Source organism: Physeter macrocephalus, chromosome 11, assembly GCF_002837175.3.
Source record: "Physeter macrocephalus isolate SW-GA chromosome 11, ASM283717v5, whole genome shotgun sequence".
Classification (NCBI taxonomy): domain Eukaryota; kingdom Metazoa; phylum Chordata; class Mammalia; order Artiodactyla; family Physeteridae; genus Physeter; species Physeter macrocephalus.
Genome location: NC_041224.1, coordinates 67,827,110 through 67,840,247, shown reverse-complemented (window position 1 = coordinate 67,840,247; position 13,138 = coordinate 67,827,110). Strand labels below are relative to the sequence as shown.

The 13,138-nt window shown below is 38.3% G+C and overlaps 1 protein-coding gene across 18 annotated transcripts in view; it reads right to left on the bottom strand.

Annotated features, from left to right (window-relative positions):
- The window catches only part of SCAPER (S-phase cyclin A associated protein in the ER), a 491,770-nt gene that overhangs the window by 413,276 nt on the left and 65,356 nt on the right, over window positions 1–13,138 (bottom strand). For all 18 annotated transcript variants that reach the window (XM_055088136.1, XM_028495131.2, XM_024128925.3 and 15 more), the window contains exon 5: window positions 11,510–11,707. In XM_055088136.1, the coding sequence (XP_054944111.1) occupies window positions 11,510–11,707 (198 nt within the window). The remainder of the gene's footprint in view (window positions 1–11,509; window positions 11,708–13,138) is intronic.

The window sequence follows — 13,138 nt, the reverse complement described above, 5'->3', positions numbered from 1 at the left end:
GGAGACAAAATACCTGTATGCAGAAAATTATAAGACACTGATGAAAGAAATTAAAGATGATACAAATAGGTGGAGAGATATACCATGTTCTTGGATTGGAAGAATCAACATTGTGAAAATGACTCTACTACCCAAAGCAATCTACAGATTCAATGCAATCCCTATCAAACTACCACTGGCATTTTTTACAGAACTAGAACAAAAAATTTCACAATTTGTATGGAAACACAAAAGACCCCGAATAGCCAAAGCAATCTTGAGAACGAAAAATGGAGCTGGAGGAATCAGGCTTCCTGACTTCAGACTATACTACAAAGTTACAGTAATCAAGACAGTATGGTACTGGCACAAAAACAGAAATATAGATCAATGGAACAGGATAGAAAGCCCAGAGATAAACCCACACACATATGGTCACCTTATCTTTGATAAAGGAGGGAAGGATATACAGTGGAGAAAAGACAGCCTCTTCAATAAGTGGTGCTGGGAAAACTGGACAGCTACATGTAAAAGTATGAAATTAGAACACTCCCTAACACCACACACAAAAATAAACTCAAAATGGGTTAAAGACCTAAATGTAAGGCCAGACACTATCGAACTCTTAGAGGAAAACATAGGCAGAACACTCTATGACATAAATACAACAAGATCCTTTTTGACCCACCTCTTAGAAAAATGGAAATAAAACCAAAAATAAACAAATGGGACCTAATGAAACTTAAAAGCTTTTGAAAAACAAAGGAAACCATAAACAAGATGAAAAGACAACCCTCAGAATGGGAGAAAATATTTGCAAACGAAGCAACTGACAAAGGATTAATCTCCAAAATATACAAGCAGCTCATGTGGCTCAAAATCAAAAAAACAAACAACCCAATCCAAAATTGGGCAAAAGACCTAAATAGACATTTCTCCAAAGAACATATACAGATTGTCAACAAACACATGAAAGGATGCTCAACATCACTAATCATTAGAGACATGCAAATCAAAAGTACAATGAGGTATTACCTCACACCATTCAGAATGGCCATCATCACAAAATCTACAAACAATAAATGCTGGAGAGGGTGTGGAGAAAAGGGAACACTCTTGCACTGTTGGTGGGAAGTAAATTGATACAGCCACTATGGAGAACAGTATGAAGGTTCCTCAGAAAACTAAAAACAAAACTACCATATGACTCAGCAATCCCACTACTGGGCACATACCCTTAGAAAACCACAATTTTAAAAGAGTCATGTACCACAATGTTCATTGCAGCTCTATTTACAATAGCCAGGACAAGGAAGCAACCTAGGTGTCCATTGACAGATGAATGGATAAAGAAGATGTGGCACATATATACAATGGAATATTTCTCATCCATAAAAAGAAATTAAATTGAGTTATTTGTAGTGAGGTGGATGGACCTAGAGTCTGTCATACAGAGTGAAGTAAGTCAGAAGAAAAACAAATACTGTATGCTAACTATGGAACCTAAAAAAAAAGGGTTCTGACAAACCTAGGGGCAGGACAGGAATAAAGATGCAGATGTAGAGAAAGGACTTGAGGACACAAGGAGGGGGAAGGGTAAGCTGGGACCAAGTGAGAGAGTAGCACTGACATGATATACACTACCAAATGTAAAAGAGATAGCTAGTGGGAAGCAGCGGCTTTGCACAGGGAGATCAGCTCAGTGCTTTGTGACCACCTAGAGGGGTGCGATAGGGAGGGTGGGAGGGAGACGCAAGAGGGAGGAGATATGGGGATGTATGTAAATGTAGAGCTGATTCACTTTGTTGTAAAACAGAAGCTACACACCAGTGTAAAGCAATTATACTCCATTAAAGATGTTAAAATGAAAATAAGAAAAAATGAAAGATTAATGTCATTGGTAAAAAGCACTACAAACGGGAAAAAAAAAACAACAACAATGAGACAGGGACATACCCAAAAGGACAAGAAAAAAGTTCACCAGAGAGTAATAAAGGTCTTTAAAAGGCAATGTATTGACACTAGGAAACAGGGAGGGGATGTGTGAATGGGAAAAAATTGCAAAAAATGAATGAATAGGAACTTTGCAGCTGACAAAGAAAAAGCATGGGTGGATGGGAGAGTGGTGGTCATTAACAGAAATAAAGAAATCAGGAAGAAATCTTCTAAAATTAAAGTATAATATGGTTTGATGGCTACTCCTAAGAACTAGGCTACCATTACTAGGAACTTAGCCCAGATAAGTTAGGTTTGACTAACCCCAGTAATAGTTAAAACATGGTGATTGTGGGATCAAGTTAAGTTATTCCAAATACCCCAAAGAAAAATAATCTATTATCTATTGATTATAATAAATGAGAACCAAATAGAAGGAACAAAGACTTATCAACGAAGACATCATCAATGAAGTGTCATGTTAAATACACTAAAAAATAACAATTCATCTACCTCTATAACTTAAACACTGAATCATAAAATAATGTCTCAGGAAATGTTATATACATAGGAGTAATTATTCTTTAATCAATAAAAATAGCAAAATTTTACTGTAAGCATACAGTGAATGAAAAACAGCAAAGAATACATAACTAGAATAAGACCAGAAACAGACAGAGGAAAAGATAGCTATTAATGGGGTGGGAGGTAGGTGAAATGGGTTAATAAGTTGGTCAAAAGGTACAAACTTTCAGTTACAAAATAATGAAGTCTAGGAAATGTAATATACAGCATGGTGACTATAGTTAATAATAACGTATATTTGAAAGTTGCCAAGACAGTAGATCTTAAAACTTATCACCAGAAAGAAAAAAAATTGTAACTATGTGTGGTGATGAATGTCAGCTAGTTATTGTGGTGATCATTTCACAATTTATACATATATTGAATAAATAAAAAGTAAATTTTTGAAAGATAGTTATTAATGGAAAACAATGGTGAGGGGGCTTCCCTGGTGGCGCATTGATTGAGAATCTGCCTGCCAATGCAGGGGACATGGGTTCGAGCCCTGGTCTGGGAAGATCCCACATGCCGCGGAGCAACTAGCCCATGAGCCACAACTACTGAGCCTGCGCATCTGGAGCCTGTGCTCCGCAACAAGAGAGGCCGCGACAGTGAGAGGCCCATGCACCGCGATGAAGAGAGGCCCCCGCTCGCCTCAACTAGAGAAAGCCCTCGCACAGACACAAAGACCCAACACACCCAAAAATAAATAAATATATAAATTTTTTTAAAAATCCATTAGGTAAATGATTTAAAGATGTCCAGAGTAGCTTATTGAGAACTGCTAGATACTCTCACCTGCATGACCAAATCATAAACAAGCTTATAAAAAAAAAAATGGTGAGGTAACCAAAGCCTAGACCATAAATGCACAGGTGAACTCTTAGCCGACTCTCCCTGTGCAGAATCTCATGTTCTTTGTAACAAACTACAATACCTGAGCTAAAGGGCAACAGGCAAATCAAACAAACCAAAAAAAGATAGATTATAATATTAACATCACACAAAACAGAATTCACAAATGTTAAATTCACAATAAAAATGCAACTCATATGATCCTTTACAGCAAAATGGTTTAAAAAAATCTTAGTACCTTTATTTTATATATTTTCTTTTCAAATTTCTGTAAAAGACCATCGATTTTTAGAGCAAAAATTAAGAAATTGAGATGCTTACAGTGTATAGAGTAGTAAAATATAAGCAATGAGAACATAAAAGGTGCAGTAGGTCAATGGAATTGTGCTGTTGTAATGTCCTTACACTCTTCATGAAACAGTCTGATATTAATTGAAAGTAGATTATGATAAAGTAAACATGCATGTAATACTTATTCCTACAGCAGGTTATTACCTAAAAGTTTTGCCTTAAGTTAAATCTGATTTTCCAATAGAAACAATGGCATTAAATGAAGATGTTTTCCTAAGGACTCAAATCCAAGGCCTCCCTCTGCTGCTCACTGCTGAGTATACTTCGTTGTGGCAATGCCCCAAATTGGCAATGCACAGCCTGAAAGGAGGTCTTCTCCCAGAGTCCGCCCATCCTCAGTGCTCCCCCCAACTGATCTAACATGGCTCCCCGTCTCCAGGTCAAAGCCTCTGAGGACACTCCTCTAACCACTTTACTCTCCACCCTTCTCTCTGCTATAATCCAAGGCTCTCCAGCCTATTGTTTTGCTGCAAAAACTTCTTTTGCACTTCTAGACTTTTGCACTTGTGTGCCTAGATGGGATGATTCTATAAATCGATTTTGCAACTTAAAAAAAAAAAAAAATTCGGGGCTTCCCTGGTGGCGCAGTGGTTGAGAGTCCGCCTGCCGATGAAGGGGACACAGGTTCGTACCCCGGTCCGGGAGGATCCCACATGCCACGGAGCGGCTGGGCCCGTGTGCCGTGGCCGCTGAGCCTGAGCTCCGCAACGCGAGAGGCCACAACAGTGAGAGGCCCGCGTACCTCTAAGAAAAAAAAAAAATTCTCAGAAATTCAAGGAAATATTGAAGAAACGGCAATAGTAGTGGGAGACTAAAATATCTGTGTCTGACAGATCAAGGAGACTAAAAACAGTAATAATTTGGAATATGTAAAGAGTAACTTTAAAATTATAAATATAAACTTATCAATTTCCTACAGAGAATCCACCTTACCTATTCCTACCATATCCAAAGGATATTTGTAAACACTTAGCTTCTTTACTTTCTCCACATCTGTCAGGCTTCTGCAATAGTCATTTCCTTCCCCATCCAGCTTAGGTTCCATGGTCCACTACTCCAACTACTCTCTTACACTCTTCAATTCTTTACTCCAATGAAATTACACTGCATCTGCCTAAAAAATACCTACCCATGATTAATTCATCTACCCACCATCTTTGTGCATTTTTAGCAAGCGACTGAATGCTAAGTATAACTCAGGAGAGAAGGGAATCACATCACTGTGTAAACCAGTGTCTTTACCCCCAAAATCTATGTAGTCTCATTGCTTCACACAGCCTTTTGACATCTATTTACAGAGCATTTACTGTGTTTCAACGCCAGTTCCAAGAACTGATGATGGAGGGGTAAACAAGACAGTGTGGTTTCTGTCCTCATGGAGCTTACTGTCTAGTAAGGGAGACAGATATAAAAATAACAAAATAAACAATTATGTAATTTCAATTGTGATAAGTGCTTCTAGGGAAAGTATTAAGAGTACAGTCGGGCCATACGTGCCCAAGCAGAACCCCTGGATACCCAGGGCTGAATGTACTATGTGATTTTATATAAGGGGCTTGAGCATCCATGGATATTGGTATCCACAGGGCAGGGGTTGGGGGAGAAGGTGTCCTGGAACCAATCCCCTGCAGATACTGAGGGACGACTGTATGTTATAGGGGAACCTGGTTTAGTCTGAAATATCTGGATAGGCTCCCCCTGAGGAAGTGACACTTAAACTGAAACCTAATTAAGAATAGAAATTAGGTAAAAGGGATGGGGGAGGTGAGGAGGTGTTGGGCAAGGAGAATGAGGGATTAGTGTTCTGGCAGAAAAATCAGAATGTGGAAATGTCTGAAGACTGGTGAGCACATGGCATGTTTGACTAACTGAAAGAAGGCTGGTTTAAATGAGGCAGAAGGGAGAGAGAAAAGTGTGAAATTAGGTTAGCACCGATCAAGTCACTCAAGATTTGAAGGTCATGCTGAAAATTTTAATGCTCAGAGCAAAGGGAAACTTTTGAGGAGCTGTCATCAAAAAAATGAGAGCTTATTTTTGTGGTTTTTACGTATCATTTTGCTTATAATGTGGAGAATGGATTGGAAGGATGCAGGGAGTCCTGTTACAAGGTTTCAGTTGTAATCCAGGCATTTTTTTACTGGTGGCTTGGACTAGAATGGTAGCAGTGGAGAATGAGAGAAGAGGACAGACCAGAAAGGTTTAGAAAGTAATCTGAAAGAGGCCGATTCATTGGACAGTGGCTGGTGTGAGGTGAAGGGAGGAGGGGGGAAGAGAAATACATCTCCAGGTTTGGGGCAGAGGAAGTTACCATGAACTTGGTTTTATATATGTCAGTTTGACATGCTTGTGAAATATACAAGTGGAGATGCCAATTAGGCAAGTTGGATATACAAGTCTGAAAATCAGAAGAAAGACATAGGCTAGACATATAAATTTATGAATCATCAGAAAATGAATAGTAAATTAAGCCACGGCATGGAGAAAACTGCAGAGGGAGAAAGATGGTCTAAAAGGAGCCTTAATGACTTCTCAAAAGCTAAAGGTCAGGTGGAAAAGAAAAAAGCCAATAAAGAGGAGGCAGAAGCAGCAGCCAACAAAGGAGGAAGAAAACTAGCAGAGGTTGTTCCATAAAAGCCAAAGAAGGCAGTGCTGTAAGAAGAGGGGAGTGGTCAACAGCATGAAACGCTACTCAGAGTTCATGGAAGGGACTGAAAAACAGCCTCTGGACTTAGTAATACTGAGTGACTTTAATAAGAACTTAACAGGAGCTCTGATAGGATGTAACACCAGGTTGGAGTAGACTAATGAGTACCTGGGAGAAAAGGAAATGAAGGCAGCAAATGTAGAAAGTTCTTCTAAGAAACTTGGCTAAGAAGGGGAGGAGCGGCTTCCCTGGTGGCGCAGTGGTTGAGAGTCCGCCTGCCGATGCGGGGCACACGGGTTCGTGCCCCGGTCTGGGAGGATCCCACATGCAGCGGAGCGGCTGGGCCCGTGAGCCATGGCCGCTGAGCCTGCGCGTCCGGAGCCTGTGCTCCGCAACGGGAGAGGCCACAGCAGTGAGAGGCCCGCCTACCGCAAAAAAAAAAAAAAGAAGGGGAGGAGGAAAGTGGGGACTGGGAGAGTAGATGAAAGGATAAGTAAAGTAGAGAAAGGGTTTGGGGGTTTCTTCTTCTGGTTCTTATTTTTTTAGTTCAGAATGGAAGAGAAATAAGCATGTTGTATGCTGATGGGAAAAGAATCTAATAAGGAAAACTGAAGATACAGGAAAGAGAAGAATTTCCAATCTCAACTGTGACCTTCAAGGCTGCTGTGGTTTCTATATGTCGGCCCTTTCATTCTCCAACACAGTTATTTCAGACCTTTCCACTCTCTTCAAACTTCCAACCCCACACCTCCTACTTTTCAAAATAAAAAGAGCAAAGAACCCATCAAATGGAATTTCAAATTCTTATCACAAATTTCCACCTTGATCCCATCTGTTCTTATCCCTCTTGAATGTCAAGTTGAACAAGCTTTCTCTCAACTGCAGTCATTCTTAACCTATGCACCACTCCTACTTCTTCCATGGCTTTTGGGACATTCCTATTCTCCTATCTTCTTCCTACTTCTATGATGATTCCTTCTCTGTCCTGGACCTATATTCTTCTTTCTCCATCTGTGACTTCTCCTTTCATCTAATTATAAAATTTATTTTCTTTTTATTGCGTGTCATACCTTTCTAAGCACTTTCCCACATCTCATTTTGATCCTTACTTGTTGAATTGAGAAGTCTCAACTATTGAAATATAAACATAGAATAATTTTATTTTTCCCCCATATAACTACTCAGTTGAATCCGAAGCCTGCTGAGTATGCTCAGTGAAATTCCACAGTTTTTCAGTCACATTCAATTATCAAAGCTTGGTTTTTAAATCCCATCTACAGACAACCTGCCTATTAGCACAAGTGAGAATTACATGGCCCTTAGCAGATGCTTGTGGTGCGGAAGAACACGGCTTGCCCTCACTGTGTCTCTCCTCTCTTCCTCCTCTGTACCCCTTCAAACTCTCCTACATTCACAAACTTATGTCCTTGCCATAAGTGGCAGCTGTGGGAACAGAGCAATATCCTACTTATTATAGAGCTCACCACTTATTAGTGATGGATCTACTACAGTCATCAGCCAGTCCTTCTCCAGGGACTAAGATGATACTGACCACCAAAAGAAACAAGTGCTGCCAGACAGAGATGCATCCTTAATCTTTCTCTGAATCAATTTGAAGTCAGTGGTCTCTACTGATCTCTGCAGTACATGGTAATTTCTGCACAGGGAACATTCATGGTTCTCTAGGCAGTGGTCAGGTTCACCCTGGCTCCCTCTGCAAAAGCAGTATCTGCCTCAACTCCAACAGAGGTTGGTATATTTTACCTAACCAAGTGTCCCCATAGGAAGCCCCTATTACTCCAACATCTTCACTAATGTACACAATTCTACCCTCACATAAATCGTGAGATGCACTGGGGGTCCTCTTTACTTGGTCAATGACAAGTCCCATCCTATCTCCTTCCAAAGAAAGCATACTACCGTAAAGTCCCTTCAAGCCCAGCTGGCATGAGCTACTCCAGCAAGCTTATTATGCTATGAAATCTCTAAGGGAAATGTAGGTACCAGTCTCTATATTCAAGGATGCCCCCAATATTCCAGAGCCACACATCCAGTTCCCCCAGGTTGAAATGGAAAACAGGGAATGGAAAGTACAATATGTTCCCAGTATGCTTTCCCCCAAAATCTCTCAACATATTCCACAGGCACCAAAATCAGCATGGCAAAGATCCAGCCAGAGAACAAGATGCCAGTCTCCTGCAGCCATACACACAAACTTCACAAGCAATTCACGTACCACATCAAACTTCATTAACTGTGCACTCCCCAAAAGGCAATCTCCCCCTAGCCCACTTTATATGGAAGAAGGGGAAATGCAGTGGTGATGGTCAGAGTACAGCTTTGCTGGAAAAGTCAGTTCTTAGCAAGTCATGCAGTGAAGTAGCTGATGGCATAACAGGCATGCCTTTAAATGAAAAAAATGAGAAATTTAGCCTCTTGATTAAAGAGATTGGCTCTGGTCAGCAATCCTGGTTGATACAGTTAAGATACTTTTTCATGCTGTACTTATCATGTGAATTACATAATACAGGAGTTATTAATTGCATTTTACATACGAGACAAAGAATTGAACTGTGGTTACTTAACAAAGGCGTTGCACAAAAATCACAAAGAAGGATAAATATTGTCAGTAAATCTACAAAACAAAGGCTGAATGCACCTGTACAATGAGGATCTATAAAATGAGGGTTATACATTTTACAAAGGTAATAATCAAATGAGATAATGGATAGAAGTGCTTTTAAAATGAGAATAGAACAAAACAAAAATAGAACTCCAGTTATTATATACCCAACACATGGATAAAGCAAATATTAAACTGTATATTTTTACATCACCACCTGTAAGTCCTAGATGGGGAGAGGAGCAGAGTTGGGTATGAAATTAACTTTTAAGCTCCCAGATTTTATTTCTCAGCATAAACCTTTGAGCATCTTGGCACAGTACAAAGAATAGAGAACATATTTCTACGCCTCTGTCAAAATCTTCTCCATTCTTTCTTTCTTTTTTAATTTAAAAAAATTATCTATTTATTTATTTATTTTTGGCTGTGTTGGATCTTCATTGCTGCACGTGGGCTTTCTCTAGTTGCAGTGAGCAGGGACTACTCTTCGTTTTGGTGTGTGGGCTTCTCATTGTGGTGGCTTCTCTTGTTGCGGAGCACAGGCTCTAAGCACACAGGCTTCAGCAGCTGTGGTACGTGGGCTCAGTAGTTGTGGTTCACGGGGTCTCGAGCACAGGCTCAGTAGTTGTGGTGCACAGGCTTAGTTGCTCTGCAGCATGTGGGATCTTCCCAGACCAGGGATCGAACCCGTGTCCCCTGCATTGGCAGGCGTATTCTTAACCACTGTGCCACCAGGGAAGTCCCTATATTGCATTATTCTACTTTGTATTTGAAAATTCTCATAATAAAAAGTTAAAAATTAAAAAAAATTTTTTTTAATCTTCTTTATTCTTATAATCTACAACTTGCACAACCAATTTCTATTACTGTTAAACTTTCACAAAGCTTTGACAGGACTGAAAATAAAAGCTACACTGTCTTTGTTTCATAGATATGTTAATTTGTATCATATTTTAGATTCCACATATAAGTGATATCATACGGCATGTGTCTTTCTCTTTCACTAGAGATGATAATCTCTAGGTCCACCAATGTTGCTGCAAATGGCATTATTTCATTCTTTTTGATGGCTGAGTAATATTCCATTGCATATATATAATAAATTTTTTTTTAAAAAGCTACACTGTCTTATGGCAAGTCTAGCTTCCCTGAATATAGTAACAGAGATAGGTGCAAGAGTTTCTGCTCATCACAGAGACATGGTTGCAATTGGTCCAACTCACTTCTATAAAGAAGTATACATTTGACAAATTTGATTTCTTCAGTCAACCTTTTGTTATTTTTAATCACAAAATCAAAGAATCTGCTGATCTTATTGATCTCTAGGGATGACCTAAAGATTATCTAGGCCCACATGCTCATTTTATATAAGAAACTATAACCCAAAATTAAATCCAATAGTGTTTTCTACCACAACATGCTGATTCATTCCACCCCAATGATAAGATTTTCCTTAAAAATATTTTTCTTAAAACATAAAAAGTTTTACATGCTGATAGTAACAATATTAATTGTGACAACCAAAGCATAAATTTGGGTGATTTCAATCACTGTTCATTCTGAAAACTGTTTCTGAAGAGTCATATTTTTAGGCTAGTTTAAAACATTTTGGCTGCTTCCAATTTTAGAGGAAACATAGCTGTTGTGTCAATATGTAACTTTGCTTTGATCCTTTGGATATTTCAAAGGTTAAACCATGAATTCCAGGATTTTCAACCATGTTCACTGTAGAAACAGAAGCTACCTCTGTAATATTTCTATGATGATGTATCATTATGGTTTTTCTCAAAATAATTTTATTTAGTATAAACTAATACAGTATATAGTTTGTATCTACTAAAAGGCCAGACTTTCTAGTGCATTTTTAGAGCCAGATTATGCTATGTGTCTGTTTAATATACTATTACAAATACAAGGTTATCTAAAATTAGAAAACACACCTTACAATGACATCCCAATCCTGCCCAGGATTGTTTATGGTTAGCCATCAATCTCACTTTTCCCTGATCACAGTGAATTAGAAGAGTGATAAGTATCTCAACAGAAAAGGAGCAATGTCCAATTAAAGACATTAAACAGGAAACCAAAGAATGTGAAAATCTCACTAATGCCACCTACAGTACCAATGGAGAACACAGATAAGAGAGATTTTTTAATAAATTGTGTGTATGTGTACCTATCCTTTAATTTCTTGCCTAGGACTATGTATCAAGACAACTTTCTACCAAATCTTGCACAGAATATAAAAGTACATAATTAGGTAATGCAAACAACAACAAGGGTACTCTTGAAAAATCAAAACAAAGAAAAACCTGACACACTCACAGAAGCAGAGAGTAGAACAGTGGTTGCAAGTGATAGGGGAAATAGGGAGATGTTGGTCAAAGGGTACAGACTTTCAGTTATAAGATGAATAAGTTCTGCAGGTCTAGCGTATAGCATGGAGACTACAGTTATTATTAAAGTACTGTATACTGAGGCAAATTATCGAGTCAGATGTAGCAAAAATTGGAGAATCTGACTTCAAATGGATTACAAAGCCTCAAAGCAAACCTTACCTTACATTCCACCACACTCTGATCTGATTCACAAGTTACATAGATTTCATCTACTGCCCGGCGAAGATTGTCAAAAAGAAATGCCCAGTATCGCGCTCTTAGATCAATTTTCCGAGGGTGTCTTGTTTTAGTGGGACTTTTATCAAAGTGTTTATCACCAGTTGTAGATGACGTTATCTTACAGTCTACTGTAGTGTTCTGATGAAATAAAACAAAACAAGAAAAATTATTTTTTAAAAGCCTCCAGGAACTGGATTTTTGGATAAATCAAATTTTTCAACATAAATACTTAAAAACATGACATTCTTCTTTTTAGCTTATATCACACTGAATTCATCAAAACAAAACTTCTCAACTTAAATAAAAGTGGCAGGTTTGTAAGGTCAATTACATGTTTCATTGAAGATTAGGATGATTTTAATGGTGAACAGACTCTTAGTCAAAAAGGAGCACTAAAGTGGCTCCTGATTTACTAAAATACGTGTATGGCACATTTACATACAGTAACAAATAACAGATACTAATTTCAACATTTTGAAATTGCTTGTGTATATTCTTTTCATTTAGAAATGACATATCCTATACTTATACTCAGTTACTTAATTTTATCTTAAACCTTTTTCCACTAAAAGTAAAAATATATAAATACAAAACAATTCACTAGAAAACACTGATGAATAAAATCAGCTACAGAGCAGACTCACCAAATAAAGAAACTATAGTATTCATATGACCCAATCTTTCCTCAGCTGCACAGGTGGACTTTGAAACTATAAGATTATATTCTATACTTTTATAGACTGTACCAAAGAATCATTCCACCACAAACAGGAGCGTGCAGTTTACATAAAGACCTGAACTTCTCACTAGAAGTACAAAAGAGTTGCTTATCTCTCTGTGGCTACTTAAACTGATAAATAAATAAATACTAACCTTGTACTACAGTTACAACAACAAAGAATCTCAAGTTTCTTTGGGTTGTTTTGTATGTGTGTATGTCATTCCTATTAGCTTGTTTGTTTTTCCTTTTCATAGAAGAGCCCCAGAGTGAAGAATATCCAAAATAGAAGCTAATACTCTCCTGTTTTATTTTAGGCTTTGGCCTTCAATGTAACAGTGATTCCTATACTTCAAAAATCTTTTATAGCCAATCTTCGGTTTATATAGAATCTTCACTATCAAAAGTCAAGCAAACAAAACATTTATACGCACAAAGACATGCACACTTAAGAGGCTGAGATGGAGCTGCTCATCCTCCTTCCACAGCCCCCATCCAGACTAAGGTTGTCAGACTCAGCAAATAAAAATTAGTAAATATTTTATCTGACAGCCTTAGTCCAGGCCCAAATTCTCAACACTCAAGCAATAAAATTTAAAGTAATCATCAACAACCCACAAAACCTTTGCTTCAACAGCTCTCCAAGCACTTTCCAACCCTAATAGTAAATGATAAATCATGATGGCAAATATCCCCTCACACAAATTTTAAAGTATGTATTATTAACTCTACAGCTTAGAAAATTGAGATTTAGAGGCTGATTTGTCCAAGATCACATAGCCACAAGAGACTATCTTCCAGTTAGAGCTCTGCAATTACACCGCTGACTTCCCATTACACTGCACCCCAAG